A 17485-nucleotide genomic window follows, 5' to 3' on the forward strand; every position below is an offset into this window, starting at 1 on the left:
AGATATCATACGAAGCGGATATATTGAAAAATAGGCATGTTGACAGACTTTCATATCAAGTTCAAATTTAATCATATGTCAATATTATGTTCTGATTTTATCAAATGGAACCAAATTGTATTTATTGTTTTGTTTGTTTTCTGAACAATGTTTCTTTTAAAGAAGCCAGTTTGTACACCTTTAATTATTTGTATGCTACTAACAACTATTTATAATACCATGACTGTATTCGTACCTGCCTGTGAACGTGTGTATATTGTTTTCTGTAAATATAAGGGCGAGCTACATTTGGTGCTACATTAAAAAAAACTCCGACTCCCATGAATCCGAAGGCGCGTGACGTCAACATTATGCGCATAAGGCACGAGAAGTAGCACGACAGATTTTTGACACAGACCAGCACAGGAGTGTTGTGTCCGAGTCCCCTGAGTAGGTTAGTCAGTGTTGTAAGTTGTGCATTCATGACGCATAATAAGTCACTTTACTATTATTTTAGCCTGCAGTAGGTGCATGTTAGTTTTGACAGCTATTGCTAGCTGTCGACCGCGCTAAAGTTACACACACTCCGCTTGCTAGCTGGCTGTGCTGCTCTTCACAGAGGACGTAATCATGGCTTACACGCAGATACTGAAAGCCCTGCTGCACCGGAATCTACAACAGACAGCGACACCGTACTGCGGGCTGAAATGTAAACTCACGCAAGTCAGCTTGCTCATCCACGCGCACAGGACAGTGTCGACGATCTCGAGACTGACCTTCCGCAGAAGAGTCGAGGCTCCTTCGTCTGTCTTGCCAGTGCTGGGCGGCTTAACTCAAGTACAGACACGGAGGCGTATCTCGCTCGATTCTACAGCCAGAAACCAAAGCAGCCCCGAAGAGAGAGACAGGTCGGTCTCCAGGTACCAGAGTGGGACCCCAAAGCCTTCAGCGACACAGAAAGGTAAACAAGACACGGACACTGCCAAACAGGCATTGCATTCAAGTTTTCCTCCATTTTATTGACTGTAGATTATAATATTTGTATACAAGTGACCAATGCAATGTGTACAATTTGGTGTAGGGGCCAATTTATTTATGCAATAAAGCAAGCACCTGTTTGCATTTGTGAAACTATAACCATCAAATGTATTCTACTTTATAAAGTACCAAATTGTTGACTGATTGTCTAGTAACTCCTACCCTCAATATCCTCCAGTGAAAGACGCTGGCAGAGACTTCACCTACTTGATAGTTGTCGTCATTGGGCTCGGGGTGACAGGTGACTACAACCTCAAGATGTCAATCAGAATAATCATCTCATTTCAAGTCAAATAATGCGAATGGGGCAGTAACGTGTGTTGTTCTGTGCACGTGGTTCAGGTGGGCTGTTGTATGTGGTGTTCCAAGAGCTGTTTTCCTCCTCGAGTCCAAATAAAGTCTATGGGAAAGCCTTCAACAAAGTCAAGTTAGACCCAGAGGTAAGAAAGGGATCACATGTTGCTGAGGCCAAACACTGTGTCTCTTCCCAACAGTTCAATAATCTAACGACAACATCTCCTCCAAAAGTGCACGACTATACTGTGAATGTTGCACTGAATGCGTGAATTAATCGTGACAATTTTTGGATTGTGCGTTGTAGTTTATGTTACCTATTCTACATTCAATTCAGCGCACATGTTGAAGTCTTCTCCTGTTGAAAAGTGGAGTGCAAAAAAACATTTTTGTTTATTGAAAATGTAGGTGATTGGTGCATTTGGGGAGCCAATCAAGTGCTATGGGGAGACTACCCGTCGAGGAAGGAGGCAGCAAGTCAGGTGGGTGTTTTGCTACTATGTGTAAGCTGTTTATTGTTGTTATAAGAGGGAATGAATAAGTTTCACATTGCAGTGCAGAGTTTCAAATAGATTGTGTTATTCATAAGTTAGCTGTGTGGTAGTAGTGATGAGGGATCCTCTTTGTTTATCTTGTTTATCTTGTGTGTTTGTGTTTCCACATTAAGTCATCTGGAGTACCAGAAGGATGGACTGAAGCTTATGAGACTTAAGTTTTACATTGAGGGCTCCGAGCCAGGCCGCAAAGGAACTGTGCACACCGAGTCAAAAGAGGTTGGTATTTGCCTTTGTAGAAATGCAGTTTATGAAATGGATGGGACATACTAACGTACCGTAATATTCAAGAATTGTAATTCCACTTGTGACAGCAGAGACTAAATGTACAGTGGTGATAATTATAATCCTTATATCCATCAAATTGAGATTCTGTTTTAAATGTATTTTTTATTTCACAGAATCCTGAAACTGGAAAATATGAGTTCCGTTACATATTTGTGGAAGTAGATGCCTACCCAAGACGAACCATCATTGTGGAAGATAACAGATATGGAAGATAATGGACTCATAATTGTCTCTTCACTGAAGGAGCGTTGTGAAAATGTGACGAATGTGTTTGCGTTATTGGACAAATAGCTGAAGATTTACTGTAAATGTAACTTTAATTTACTATTAAAAACTTGTGTTAAAGATCAACTATTTTTTTCTTTAACTTTGCCACAACAGTTGAGCATTTGATGAAGAGCTTTTCACCGGAAATGACAATCATCTTGTTTGTGTTATTGTTTAATAAATAATACACATGAACTACAAATCGACTTTTGACTAAAAGACGACAAGTTTACCTGCATTTTGTAATAACCTGCAATCAAATATGCTTTTAAATTGTAATAGAAATGTTGTCTGTTATATGCTTGAATATATATATACAAATTTTTTTCTCAGTGTTTCATAAAACTATTGATTTCGCTATGATCGATCTTTCAGCTTTATTGAATTAAAGTACTGTGAGATCTGTCATTTTAGACACCTTAAACATATTGCAGATTTCTTGTATTCTGCTTTGAAATAACCTGTCTATTACACACCCTGTATAGTCTGATAGACCTGCTTTTCTCTTCAATTTACATTTTTCGTCTTGTTTACTAGATAAATGTATGTGATAGTCCTTTTGAAATGGTAAACTGCGTTACAAAACAATAACCACTAGATGGAGGCAGAGAGTCGCGAGATAGGAACAACCTCATATGACCTTTTACTTAATATTTTATAATTAATTTACATTTCACATCCATTTGAATGAGTTTCTAAATAGTTTTTCACTACATCTTTGAAGGTGTCACGGGGAGACACTGAACCTCTGATTTGACCTATTTTATGGGTGTCGGATTAATTTCGCCTCTGACTGAATGCATTTTTGATAAATATATATTTATGTATGATATAAAGATATTTGTAATCAAAATATATTTATTATTTGGTCAGATATCCTTTTTGTCAGACAAAGTTATGCTACCTTAAATGAACCTCGGAAATATTGATATTTATGATGGACGTCAATGAAACTTCTCAGATAGATATATAGATAACATCCCTTTGTTTTATCTCTTTTTGTGACAGCGCTCCTGCTGAGACCACAGACTATACATAACAAGATTGAGACGTAATCTTTGGGAAGGTATAACTTGTTATTACTATTTGTAGTCCTTTATAAAGTTACTGTTTGTACTTGTCTTCTAGGGGCCATACTTTTATAATTTATTGGTTATTTCCATGATCCTCTGACAGCGCAAATAAGATCAGTGCTGCTAATATAAAGAGAATTACATTTTCTTACAGCAACAATGGCACTTGAACGCAAAAACTAACCGATAAATAGTGGGAGCAGTTTACAGGAAACACTAAAGGCAACACCGCCCACTGTGAACCCAGCGGACAGGGGTGTGCTAACGTAAGTCAGTAAATGTTACTGCGAGCTAAAACTCTCCACGGGTAGTTTAACGTTAGTTGTTTCTTTGAGATTAAGTTAAAGAGTAACTTGTCGAGCAACTAGCTAGTAACCTTGTCTATGATACTAGGAGGTATGTTCATAAAACAGGTCTGTTTTCGTTGTTTTGTTGTAACGTTAACGTAAGATAGAGTTTCATTTTAGCCGCTGTTGTTGTGGCCTGCTATCCTGCTTGATAGCCTAGCTAAAGCTAAACTAGTTAGCCTCCGCTCGATCCTGGAGCTCTACTCTCATCACATCTTCGAGACAAGGGGAATGGCACACCGTTTAAGCTAATTCACGAGGCGGAGTTGTCGCTATACAGTAAGTTCAACACCCTGTTCCTCTGTTTGCATTCAGCTGAGTTAGGTGACGTTAGCAAAGTTAGCCGTCGTGCTAAACGTACCATCTGTTTTAAGTTACAGAAAGTGCTTTAACGTTTAAATTCAACCTAGCTCAAACCGTGAGATGCTCTGCGCTCCTTCTTTTGTAAAAGTGAGCTGGTGTTGATTACAACTGTGTATAAGTTGTTCAAATGAAGCAAGGTAATGGACAGGGAAGAATAACTAAGACTTCTTATTGGTTTCAGGGCTAAATTGTGGGATTAGCCTGGGATCAGCAATGAGAGCCTCTACTCACTGATTGACATCTCACCAAAATGGAGCTGTACTGGTACATGTGAGTATAACATGTAGTTATTATTGCAAGTTAAAGATGGGAGTATAAAACTCATGTGTACAGTTGCCTATCCCTAACGCATTCCCCCTTCTCGCCCTGTCTTTTCAGAGTTGTTATTGTATTTATCATTATCAAGATATTCTTCTACGTGTGCTGGTACCGATCAAGACAAAGGCAGCTGGCAGCGTATTTGAGCAACCCACGCAATGCTCAGATAGTCATTGTTGGAGGAAGGGCCTACCTTCATCAGATGTGTGAGAGACAGAGTGTAAGTGCAGACCCACACTACACGCATGTCCTACATTTGAAACATATAATCAAGCTGAAGTGGTTTTTGCGTCACCAGGTTTTGCCTTTATTATGGCTTAGCCTAATCTAAAGTTTAGGTATTAACCAGAATCTCTACGTTGGCTGAGAGACTTGAGTATGGTACACTCAGCAAAAAGAGTGAGTAACATAGCAGCAAATGTGTTTCCTTTTTGCAAAAATTGACATTTTGAATGACAAATATGGCTATGACAAAATAGTTTTTCGGGACTTAAAGCATGACCCAGCTTGATGTCCTGTTTGCAATGAAGGCCTTTTCATATGCTGTAACCTTGACATAATCTACTGTCAGAGTCTGTGTCTCTGCTGGAAAGACTTGAAGTCTGGTGGAGCTTTTGACATCCACTGGAAGCACATGTATGGTCCTTTTTGAGAGAGTTACTGTTTAGGTACCTGTTGTATCCGGCCTTGCAGCTCCACTACGAGAGGCTTTCTGGTGTGTGACAAGTCTCAGTACATTGTGCTGTCTATCACAGTTAACATTACTGCTGGTATACAATAAATATGTTCGATGCCTTAAAATACGCAATACACCTTGGAGTACTGCCTATTTCGTCATGGTTGTGGAGAGCTGAGAGAAGCAGAAGCATACAAGCTATTTTTGCGCTGAAAAATATCCAGAATGTGTTTTGACTCTCTGTACGGTATGGCGTTCCTCTTTAAACTGCTTTAGCGTTGTTGGCCCAGTGGCAGACGCACACACACACACACTGGAAGTTGTGCATCACAAAGCTAAGTCTGGCCCTGTTCTCAGAACTGTGGCTGATTTCATCCAACTGGAGATTGCTGTAGTGAGAGAAAGTCGAGTAAGGTCACAGTTGTGTTACATTTTTTTGCAGAGGAGTTGTTTGCTCTCTCATGTGGTTTTCAGTCTGCTGCTTTCACAGGACGGGCCACGTTTCACTTTGTGACATACTGAGCGACTGTGTGGATGTGTATTAATGAGTGCAAGGCTTCTGGTTTACACGTACTGTGTATGCTTACATTTTTCTGGTATGTTTGTTTGACTTTGTTGACAACAGAGATCTGGCTCAGCGGGTCACAGCCTTGACAGTCATTCAGTTAGAAAGTGTAACTGGAACCTTTTTTTTGTAAAAATGTCAGCCGTGCATGTGAGATTTTTTTCGTGTGCAAATATCGGTAAAGACAGAGACAGCAAGGCATGCCTCTTGTGCTTTCCCTACATCTGAAAGTATATAATATAAGGATTGTCTCAGATTCTGATTAGTGAATGTGATAAGTTTGAGCTGCTCTTTAAGAATCCTTCAAAACTATCTCTCCATTTGCTTTGTAACTTCTTACGTTTTGCTGACACGCATGCCTTTCATACATATTCTGTAAATGCAGCTTATCTTCTATTGTTCCCTTCAGGTGTTCGTTGAATGTAGTTTTATTTGTGTTGATGTTGTCAGTGATGCGTCTCCAATAGTAATGCCTTTCCTCAACGTCGATTTGTATCAAGTCTTTTCTTTGGGCTATGCCACAGGTTTAGACAGCCATCATGCGCGCCCCCCCTCCCCCCTCCCCCCCAGCCTTTCTGCTTTACTGCCTCTCTAAAACAGCTGGAAGCGATCTCCGGGATTCAGAACCTTCCCAAACTCTGCTCCGTGAATCATATAAAACAGATTTCTCTCACTTGTTCCAACGTTACCCCACTACTTAGTGGTTATTGCAAAATATGTTGCATAAATGAAAAAGTTATCAGCACACATCTTTAAGAAATGATTAATTTAAAACGTCTCCATAAAAAGTAATTTCTTGTTGAGCTTGTTACTGCCCCAGCTTTTGAGGTATTTATCATTGCAGTACTTCCATCTAAGAGGCACTAACTGTGATATTTATAGAGTTGTTTGGAATATTTGTGTAACAGGAAATGCCCCACTTGTTAAAAAACAAATAAATGAAGCAGTTGAAACTCTGAGATAACTGGACTTTTGGCCGGGGTTTCCCCAGATCAGTGAACATATCCTGTGTTCTATCTGAAACATTTGTCCGATTTTTAGAGGAAGTTCAATCCAGTTTAAGAATCATTTCTTTCTTGCCTTTTTATTTTTAAATGATCTCTTATGGACGAGTTATTTTTGATCCAACACAAAAAATGCCTGCTAATTACATTTCAAGGAACAACCCCTGAAGTCCTCCTACCTCCTCCTTGCACACACCTTTTCTCCTTTTGCTTCTTTTACCCCCTACTACTCTTGTTCCTAATCTGTCCTTGTGCCACAGCTCTTCTGCTTGCTTCTATGTCCTCTCCTGCATCCTTTCCTTCATCTCCCCGTTGGTCCCTCTCTCGTCTGGTGTGTAATGTTCCCTGTTTAGATTTTAATGGAATGTGCAGCAGGGAGGCCCCTCGGTCATCCATAACCCAGCACCCTGAATGCTTTCTGGAGAGACGCTAGGACGACTCGTGGAGGTCCTGGGCTTAAATGAATCAAACCATAGTGTGTGTGTGTGGGGGTCTTTATGTAGTACCACTCACTAAGCATCTTGGACAGTCTAATTCACCTAAAAAGACAAAGTGAACCCAGAAGAGCCATGGGGGAAACCTTTGATACATAGCGGCCCCAGAGAGGAGTGGGAGATTCATAGGTTATTGAACTTCATCTTATTTATCAGCTCTGTAGGTCTACAGCAATAGGAGCGACTGTTATAATTATCTTGAACCTGGCGTGGTCTGTTTGTGCTGCATCGTTCTTCATCACACTCTATCACTCCCACAACAACAGGATGGCAATTTTGAACTAATTAAAACCTTAGTCAAAGGCATCAATCAGTAATAAAAAAAAAAAAAAAAAAAAAGAGCTGAGAGCTTCCTCACAGCTGACAGAGGAGATAAAATGGCTAACGCGTTCATTATAATGCTCAAACCTTAGAGATGCTTACTAACCTCTCTAACTCATCAGTTAATACAACGGACCATGGTGTGGCTGCTTGCTGCACTATCCTTTCTGTATTTAAAAGGACTGAAATCAAAAATATATCTTTTGAAAATGATATAAACACACCAAGTGCCTATTTATGTGATTCACTGTTGGACGTCTCGCCCCTGCATTTTGTGTAAACGACTTCCTGGGGCGTTAACATGGTTCATCAGGTTTGGGCTGAAAACGTTCCGTGCTGGTCAGCCCCGTGTTAAAATACAGAAAAGAACTGTTAACACAGGCAGCCGTGTCACGTACTCTTCTTCTCGAGTACTGTCTGGCTGTGTGTTTTTAGCGGTGCTCGTGCTTCAGTGTGTATAAACCTGCTTGTCAATCTAGGCCTGGAGCAAAGAGATTAAAGGAAGACTATAATCATGGCCAGCAGCAATTACCTCTCTCTGTGTACAGTAAAACCAGCCTAGTTCGTATCCTGATAGTGTTAGCAGCAGTGTGGACGTTTGTGTTGTTGGCTTTAGCTTTTATGTTCACTGGTGTATGTATCTATGCTTCTGCTTTTTTGTGTGTGTGTGTCATTAACTCTCTGTTTCCTTCCCTCTGCAGCAAACGTCTGTCTGGCCCAGTTGGTATGGTGTCCAGGATGACCTGTCCATAGAAGAGCCCTCCACACCTCTGCCACCAGCTGCATCCTTCTCCCACTCGGACATGCCACCACCATATGAGGCAGTCTCTGGAGGTAGCACACACACACACACTCTATAACACAGTACCATGTGTCTGCTGCTTGAGTTGGAGGCAGGAAGACGGCTTTTATTTAGACCCTTTCTACCACAGTAATGGGGGAAGGCCACCTCGTTTCTTGACTGAATATTCCCTGAACTCGCTGTCTCTACATAGTTTCGCTTTCTGTGATAGCGAGCCGAGGTCACTGTGAGAAGGTTTCAGTGGAGATGGCTTTGCTAGATGTGTTCTACTGAAAAGGAGACGATAACTGAGCCTTTGTTACAACATGCTTCATTTCTACTCTCATTAGAAGAGGGCTGCTACTAGTGGCTTCTTTTCTATCGAATATTCTACCGACGATTTTACAGATTTTGACAAACTTGTCTGTCATTGTGTATCAAAATGCAGCACAAAATGAAATCAAAGGTTTACCGTGCAAAACTGTAGGTTGATTTGTGCTCCTATTGAGATGTGCTATTTGTGGTCCTACGGAAAATATGCTCCCATATTCCTCCGTGCGGCGACTTAAGCAACATAAGGCCGGAATGTTACCAGGTGACCGCCCGGACTTTGTCGTTATGTTGTGAGAACGGAGAGCAACGTTTCCCTTCAAACACTTGGTTCAGTGGACTTTCTAAAGTAGCAAAATATTGCTGAAAAAATATTGATGTTCACCCCAACCCACAGTGTATTAATCCAGGTACCTGCACAGGCTGGAGCCACACATGACAAACTGTCCTCTACCGCCGTCCTTTAAAACCACCAGCATTCGGACTCCATCAGAATCGATGCATCGATTGCCTGATGGGAGATTCGTGTACCTTACTGATTATAGGGATCATAGCCACAACCAGCAAATTACCACCAGGTGCAGTCTGAGCAGTACTTGCATCAGTTAACTTGTCTCTTCTGATTCTAAATGAAGTCCCACATGTATGCACACACGGAGTACTTTGTTTGCTTCTGAAAGGGCAAAGTACAATTTGGCGAGTTCCTTTATTCTGTGTTCCCCTTTATGTTTCTCAACGTGTCATTGCGAGCTCAGGAATGAGCACACAAGTCGGCCAGATCGGTTGTTGAATCTTTGTATTAAGATTCGGTCTCCTCTTGTGCAAATTAATCTCTAATTTGATCCGAAGTGCTTGTTCCGTCTGACAGCAGGATGTGGTTCTAGCGGGTGGAAGTGGTGACATTTCAGCACTAATTCTATTACAAGATCTCATATTCGCCCCCACATGTGATATTTTTTCCTGTCAAAGACGGGCATGCTTTTAATATAGTTATTTGAATGTATAATAAGTACTAGGTAGGTCTTGCATCTGTATAACATTGCTTCTTACACTTCCCAAATTAAAATATCTTCCTGCGCAGATGCAAATTTAGCGTACAATCTAATTCTGCAACCATTTGAGATATCAAAAGATATGGTACGCCGTCGTCTTCACAGACGACTGCTCATGCGTAACCTTTTAATAGAGTGCTGTCTACTCGCACTAAAAGCAGCGAATTTCACAATGAGAGCAAACAAGAGAAGCGGTTGAGCGGACAGTAAGAAGACTGAGATAACAACTTGGCGACGAGAAGAAATTCAAAAGAAGTGCTGCAAACGTATTTTTTGATGAGAGCGACGAGGAGGACTCAGGATCCCACTGCTCTGGGGTCAGTGTTATCCGACGAAGTTTGTCTGTCCTTCCTCTCCATCACTGGGTTTCGGAGATTCTGACACGTTGTTGTTCCTAAAATTAAAATATTCTAGCACCGCATTTTGCTCCTGTGTCTCTCTTACTCATCAGATTAGCCCCTCTCTTCCTGTGCACACTTTTGGGAAATTGGGAACGTTGTTTGATACAATGACGCTAGTGTAAACATGGCAGAATCTTTGTTTTGATTGATCGTTTAGCCCTAATATTGAAGGTTATTTTAATGCATGTATGATTTCTAGACCGCTGATGAACTGGTTGACCCGTTTTCTCCTTTCCTTTCAGAGGACGATCTGAAGCCCCCTCCTTACAGCGAGTGTGCTCATGTCGACGAGACCGACGGCGCTCGTCCCTCCCATCAAGCTCCTTTCATTTCTGAGGCAGACAACATTAGCGTAAACGAAGCCCCGCCCCCCTACACACTGTCTCCCCCCGCACAAGTCGGTCAACAAGACGTCCCCGTAAGCCCCAGTGAGTCCCAGTCCGAGAGCAGGTCCACCTAATCGATACCGCTTTGCCTTTTCCATGCACTGCCTTCCTACATTCAACCTCAGTGATCGTAGCCAGCCGAACTCTCATCACCTGAGAGCAGACGTTTATTTGGATGTGTGAATGAATGTGCGTTTGGCGGTTTATAGATCCAAGTTGTTTTTCTACTTTGTATTGCGTTTAAAAAAAAAAAAAAAAAAAGGTCATCTGAGTTTGGCAATAACGGATGCCATCAGCAAGCCTGTGTGCCTCAGTCAGGGATGCAGAACCTGCCTCCCAGCTAAGGAGGAAGATGGTACCCTTCACCTCCAAGCTCACAGGGAGTCCCTGAGACACAGATAAGCAGAGAAACAGATACCTTCAAGTGTGTTCTGTTTGATGACGTTGTTCCCGCCTGTCCAAGGCCACTTCCTTTCACATATCTAACCAGTTGACTCTTTCTGCAAGCAGGTTTGGGGAAATGAGCTGCGTTTAGTTCCTGCTACCGGGATGCATAATATTTGAGACATGACTTGACCTTTTGTGTGCATCTGTATCGACGTTCTGAGCTCGGTAACTTGATAACAGTGCGTTATTTGCATTATAGACAATCCAAAGTGTAGACGGTCTAATTAGATTTCAGTGCACCTTGCTGCGTAGTCGTGCATATTAAATAGTAAGTATTTCAACTTAAGCAAACTGTTATGACTTTCAATGCTTCATTAATACTGCACGCGTGTTAGTTGAAGACAAAGCATGTTGACGGAGAACTATTTGATAATGAATGCACTAATTGTCTTAAATAATTACCTCATTAGCATACCCGGTTATGTTTAATATATCATGGTGATTAAACTGGGACATTAGGCAATTCAAGTGCCTATTACATCTGTGAATGGAAGTGAGCGAGGACAAGCGGAACCAGTCGGCGAAATAAATGAACACTTTATGGAGGTAGACAAGAGATTGTTCTCTGTTGGTCGTCGCCTCTACTGCTGGGTTCTGTCTGTTGCTGCGTTTATATTCGCACCTATATGCCAGAAATCAAGAATCTGCGCAAACAAAATAAACATGAATTTTTTTTATTTTATTTCTGTGTCTTTTAAAAAGTTGTGGATTTTTGGACAAAAGGTCTTCAGAAATCTGAGAGTAAATTGTTGCTCTCTCCCTTAACCACATTCTGTAGTCGTAGATCCAGCTGTAAGATAATCAGATCAGCTATGAATTGTATTGTAAAAAAGGAAAACAATCCTTTGAAGAAAAAAAAAAATCCTCCCAGGGCTGTGAACTCAGGCTCAAAACAGCTTTGGAGCTGAAGGCTGAAAAGTCATCGACAAAACTCAGTTATCGCTTCTCTTTTTTTCCATAATTGTTGCAAAATGAAGACTAACCAAAAAAATGTTTTTTTTATCAATGGTGCCGTCTATTCCTTGTAATCTCCATGCTAATCTACCACAGGCTGGTAGAGGTCAGTGTGTTTATATTCTCTGGTGTAGCATTGCTTTGGGAGAAGTTGTTACTGTGCTTTTTGTATCGCTGCAATTCAGAAAATCCGGAAATGACACTGTAAAACCATGCACCCAAATGATCCACTTCCTGTTTGTTTCAGCAACAATGTAATCCGTGTACACTCTCTGAACATTACAACAACAAAACAACACGAGAAAGAAAAACAATATGAACGCTGTATTAATGCATGTGGGGCCTTTGGGAAAGTATAACGGGGTCTTCATGGAGAATCAGGAGTTAATATGAAATGTGTTTTATTGATAATCCTTCATATTGCGATGACAAATCGTGGCGCATCCATCACTGATGCCTTTCCTGTGGTTTTAAAATCTGTCTGCAACAGAAAAGTACAAATCGGAATGTAGCTTTGAACTCCGTTGACTTCACTTAGAGATCGCCGCAGCAGCAGCAGCAGCATGATGCCGATCGACGAGCTAAACCATGGTGTTAGGCTCCCACTGTGATGTATGTCCTGTTTGATTACTTCATGTTCATTCCCATGGTGGTTGATTTATCACATCTCTCCACTTAGTAGCTTTTTGTGTTTTGATTTGGGGGGGGTAAATCCGTGTTCTGTATTAAACTGTTGTTCGTAATTGTGCTAGTGTTTTCTTGCTTTATCGTGTGTGTGTGTGTGTGTGTGTGTGAAGTCACTTCCAAACAATTTACCTGCGCAGAGGAACAGTACTACACTTCGGTTACACACATTTCCTTAATTTCACACTCATAATAGGTCATTTTCTTTCTATTGATGTGAAATTACTTTTTGGGGTATACCACTTTTATTTTTAGCAGATTTGATAAAGTTACATTTCTGTTGGAAGGCTCAAGTCCAAACCGAGACAACTTATTTGCGCAAACTTCCCTCTTTGTTTTTCATCACGGGCAGTTTTGTTTTTTTTGTCTTTTCTTTTGTTCTGAAAAGACTTAACTTTGAACGGTACTTCCTTGATTTGTCTAATTTTAGAAAACTGTCTTAACAACCAGTAATCACGAGGGATAAAATGCTGAGTATTGTCTTTATTGTTTCTGTGATGTGCCACTAGAGAGCAGTCTTGCACCAGTGATGACCCCCCCCCCCCCCCCCCCCCTCCATGTTTCTGTGCCGCCTGCACCTGTTGCTGAGCCCGTGTGCTGAGTGCGACACAAGCAGTGCGCCTTGTCGCCATCACGTCAGTATTGGTTGATGCATTTTATTACATGTTTTTGTGACAGAAAAATGGCATTGAGATTTGCTCCAAAGTTTTTTTCTTTAGATGGAAAACCAAAAAAAAATTGGTCTTGATCAAGATCAATAGCGCAGCCCTCTTGTGGAATATGTAGCAGAGTGGATACTCAAGGACATTAATTTTTCATATCTTGGCCTCTCGGCTGCCGCATCACTAAGCTGCATACAAATCAGCCCAGCTTGAACAATTCACAATGTGTGTACACATGATTATGAACCTTTTTGGAAAGTGAAAGATTGTGTATGAGACGAATCAGATAAATCTGACTGCCCGCTGCAAAAACAAGCCACAGAAGAGAAAAACAAAAAATACGGTCCTCTTTTATTATGATAAAATGTGCTCTCATTGTCATTAATGGTAAAAATATATATTATTATTATTAAGAATTACAATGTACTTGCATGCTTTATCGATTCTATTATGCATTGTTTTGGAGCAGTTCTTCAGATATCACTTTAAACATTGAAATAGATGCAATCCATCAAGAATGCAGCTTTCGTTCATTCAGGTATACGTGTGTGACAGTATGTATTGCGTCAGGGTTGAGTATAGTTAGATAAGCACTCTGTTGTGTTTGTCACTCCTGTATGCTGTGCACCGGTTTGGCTTTGAGTAATTGATGCTTTCGGGGGGAAATATTTGCATTTTGGGAAACGGGCAACAATCCATCATTTAAACCGCTTTACTAATCATTACATCTCAGTACAAACAGCTGTATAATGAATGCAACACGGCGCATTCTCCTCAAGGATATTTGCCGAAGCCCTTCCAAGAGTATTGAGGTCTTTGAGGCCATTTTGAGAAACGGAATAGATGGCTCAATTACTCTCCTTTGTCCGTCGAAGATGTATTGCACTTCCAAGCCTTGCCATGTGTAGGTGAATTGCCTATGAAATGACTAGTATGCATGCGCAGCGGTCGTGGAAAAAAAACATCACACCTTTTAAATTCTGCAAGACACACATTCCAGGCATGGGTGAGGCTGGATAAGATGTCAAAAAATGTGCCTGTTATTGACTTTCCACCTCAAAGTCATTTCAGGAGGGGATACCCGTCAGTAACCTGACCACCGGTGTTATTTTACGCCGTTTAAATTTTTATCTCCCCACAAATTCATATTGCGTCCTTGTGCAAGGACTGTAAAACATCACAACAGAGTTGTGTTCATAGGTTCTGCAGGTCATTTGCCCGCTAACAGATTTCTTCCTTTCTTCGTCTGAACACCATCACTTGTTTCTTCTAGCTTCCGACCTTATTTTGGTTGGGTGTGATGTAGCCATGTATCCAGTTAACTATGGCTTGTAATATCGATTAAAGTATATAAAACTACTGCTTTGATAATATCAAAGATCAAAAACAGTGATTGGGTGAATCATGTCGGCGTTAAAACACTTAACATGTCAGTTTAAGTGTAGACTGCCCACTAAACTGTGGAGCTAAACAGTTGCTCGGGCATTTCAGGGGCAAATATAATCCATTTCTACCAATGATGTTTGCTTTGCATCGGAGGAGTTTGAGTAAGGAAGAGCAGCAGTGGAAAGTGACAACGTGCTACAGTTTTAAATTGCTCACACTTTACCTGCAGTCTCCGTTTTATACTACTTGGTGGTTATGCTTTTTACTCCACTGCATTTATTTGATATGTGGTGATATTTTACATCAACACATGATTATTAAAGATTAAACCAGTGGTTTCCAACATGCTCCTCTAAACTTAATTCATATAACTATACAGTAGATGTTTCATTTATAGAACAGTTTGTGGCCCAAAAAATTACAACAAAAAATATTTCACAAAAGTAAAAGATAAGAGAATATACCCCAAAAATAAATGAATGCATATCTGTGTAACAGGACTTTGTTTTTCTTCTTCCCCGTGAATCATCTCACCACCGATTCATCTTGTGCTCCTTAGGTTGGGAAGTACCAGACAAAACGACCTAACTAGTTACAAAGCAGATCCAACCAGCAACAGGAAAATGCAACTTATTCATTGACGTATCAGCATTAACAATCTAATAATGTCGTATATATTTCGATACTTTGATACTACAAGTACTTTAGCTGAAGTATTTCTGTACATTTACTTAAGTAGGATTTAAAATCAGACCCTTTTTACTCCTAAAGTAGTTTTCTACCCTATTTTGTATTGGTAGTTTTTGCTTAAGTAAAGGATCTGAGCAGCACTTCTTCCACCACTGTTGTATAATCCATTCTGAGTTTCCTTGAGGCCATCATCATCCAGCGGTGGACATGCATGAGTTATTATAAGTGAATGGCATTTAAAATGCATTGATTAGTAATGAGGCACATAATTCAGTGATTGCAAGGGGACAACTCAGAAAGAGTAACATTATATCCGGGCCAGGAAGATTTTAAGAATGTGAAAGCAGCTTTTCTCTTCAGTAATAGGACTGTGTGTGTGTGTGTGTGTGTGTGGTTTGCTTCACATAGTGTTTTATTTAAATACTGCTGTCCATCCCAGCTTCCATCAACATCAAGTGTCAACAGCATGATAAGCATGTTCATCATGTCTCCTTGGCCGCCAGTACAGATGTAATCTAGAGGGCAGGGACGGGCCTGCTCCTGTGCCTTTGTGATGACAGGATAAGTGAGGATGTCAGAGGGGGTAGGATGAGCACCTGGTGCAGACAGGTATGTGTGTGAGCATAATGAGGTGGCACGTTGTTGAGTTTTAAGATTTTGATGTAACCTGCTGGATATAACCATTGTTAAAGAATCCACTACTTATTGTAGTCCCACCAAACGGCAAGAAAGCAGTGTAATACGTTCGTGTCTCTGGAGTCGGCACGTTTTGCATTTTTAATCTGAGAAAAGTTCTCCAAATGGAAAGCTGTCATCCACGCTAGTGAGTTTGTGACTTATATCCACCACTGGCTTAATCTGAATGATGAAAAGTGAAAATTAGAAATTCCCTCCTCAGCTGAGAGTTGGTGCCGAAAGAGTTTGGAAATATTTATCTGACTTGCAGAGAAGTGTTGTAATTCTTATCTGGAGTTAGTGTTCCAAAGTGTTGCATTTGCCCTTCAGCGTATTGGGGTTTTTGACGTGACGTGCATTTGCTGACTTTTTTTTAAAGTACCACGAGTCGAAGAAGCGTGTCAGCTCCTTTCAAACAATGTCTCTCCGCTTGTGCAGTTTGTAGAAAAACTTCAAAGGTGCAGGTGCGGACCAGATTGAGTTTTTCTGGGAGCTGTCAATATGCCAGCCAAAGACCTGCAATACACAGAAGATAGGTGTTTGTGCAGGAAGCGGTGAGGGAAACGGCACAGACAAGACCGGTCTGCAAATCCCTCCAAATGGCCCGAATCCTGCCGACCTCTGACCTCGTGTTAATTTTTGCATTTTCCCTGCTGCTCACCTGCTGTCCATCACAACAACTTCCAAGTCGCTTTGTAAAAAAGACGCCTCCTGTCTGGTGCCTGAGAAACTGAGAGGACTGTTGTTTCCCGTTTATCAGCTAAGCAAGAATTTACATTTTAATTGAATCCTGATGTTTTGGCCGAACTCTGCTTGCTGAGTAACTGGAACTCCCTCACAGAAACGACTTACAGGCTTGAAGTGTGAGTCCACAGAAGATGACAGGCAGTCAGACCCATTCACATTGACTATGCAGAATTCAACTGCATGTGCCAAGATTTCACATGCTGCCATCATCGGGAAGATTCTTGGAGAGCATGTGCGTTTGTGTGTTTGTGTGTGTAGGAATGTCACAAAACTACAGCCGGGCTTTGTGTGCGTATTTACACATCAGCTTCTATGTATTTTAATGAGTTTGAATGTGCCAAGATTTGTCATGCCTCCATTGCCAGGGACATAGTTGGAACGTGTGTGTACAGACAGCAGGGAATCAGAGTTGTGGGGACCTATCTTTGTGGGGACCAATTTGAGTTGTAGACCTTCAGAGTGAGGACATTTTTATAAATTGAGGACAGTCCTCACTTCGTCAAAGGCCTGTTTGAGTATCCGGACTTGGTTTTAAGGTTGAGGTTAGAATAAGGTCAGGGCTAGGGGTTAGGCATTTAGTTGTGATGGTTAAGGTTAGAGTAAGGGGCTCGGGATTTCATTATGTCACTGAGTGGCCTCATAAAAATCATACAGGGATTTGTGTGTGTTTGTTTGTGTGTGTGTGTGTGTGTGTATGAGAGATAGAGCG

At 41.0% G+C, this 17485-nt stretch overlaps 2 protein-coding genes across 3 annotated transcripts; both read left to right on the forward strand.

The window, feature by feature from the left end:
* Nucleotides 1-347: 347 nt before the first annotated feature.
* On the forward strand, nt 348-2622 carry timm21 (translocase of inner mitochondrial membrane 21). Its single transcript, XM_076080299.1, has 6 exons — nt 348-940; nt 1196-1258; nt 1360-1457; nt 1720-1793; nt 1979-2084; nt 2267-2622. The coding sequence occupies exons 1-6, from the start codon at nt 610-612 to the stop codon at nt 2366-2368; spliced, it is 774 nt and encodes a 257-aa protein (XP_075936414.1). The 5' UTR covers nt 348-609; the 3' UTR covers nt 2369-2622.
* Nucleotides 2623-3728: 1106 nt separating this feature from the next.
* On the forward strand, nt 3729-12675 carry LOC142937384 (uncharacterized). 2 transcript variants are annotated; one of them, XM_076080270.1, is made up of 5 exons: nt 3729-4119; nt 4385-4473; nt 4582-4741; nt 8283-8415; nt 10388-12675. In XM_076080270.1, exons 2-5 carry the CDS (start codon nt 4454-4456, stop codon nt 10603-10605), a joined length of 531 nt encoding a protein of 176 aa, XP_075936385.1. In that variant the 5' UTR covers nt 3729-4119; nt 4385-4453; the 3' UTR covers nt 10606-12675. The 2 variants fall into 2 exon arrangements, with proteins under 2 accessions (XP_075936385.1, XP_075936386.1); XM_076080271.1 differs by having other exon boundaries at nt 3741-3759.
* The last annotated feature ends 4810 nt before the right edge of the window (nt 12676-17485 follow it).

Source organism: Anarhichas minor, unplaced genomic scaffold (assembly GCF_050575085.1).
Source record: "Anarhichas minor isolate MPS153535 unplaced genomic scaffold, ASM5057508v1 ptg000074l, whole genome shotgun sequence".
Classification (NCBI taxonomy): Eukaryota; Metazoa; Chordata; class Actinopteri; order Perciformes; family Anarhichadidae; genus Anarhichas; species Anarhichas minor.

What these genes read in the sequence shown, in the direction of transcription:
- timm21 (XM_076080299.1), top strand. Translation starts at nt 610, where the DNA reads ATGGCTTACACGCAGATACTGAAAGCCCTGCTGCACCGGAATCTACAA. An exon ending in AAGTCAAGTTAGACCCAGAG is followed by an intron (nt 1,458 to 1,719) that starts GTAAGAAAGGGA and finishes TTGAAAATGTAG; the next exon opens with GTGATTGGTGCATTTGGGGA. An exon ending in TGCACACCGAGTCAAAAGAG is followed by an intron (nt 2,085 to 2,266) that starts GTTGGTATTTGC and finishes TTTATTTCACAG; the next exon opens with AATCCTGAAACTGGAAAATA.
- LOC142937384 (XM_076080270.1), top strand. Translation starts at nt 4,454, where the DNA reads ATGGAGCTGTACTGGTACAT. An exon ending in ATGGAGCTGTACTGGTACAT is followed by an intron (nt 4,474 to 4,581) that starts GTGAGTATAACA and finishes CTGTCTTTTCAG; the next exon opens with AGTTGTTATTGTATTTATCA. An exon ending in ATATGAGGCAGTCTCTGGAG is followed by an intron (nt 8,416 to 10,387) that starts GTAGCACACACA and finishes CTTTCCTTTCAG; the next exon opens with AGGACGATCTGAAGCCCCCT.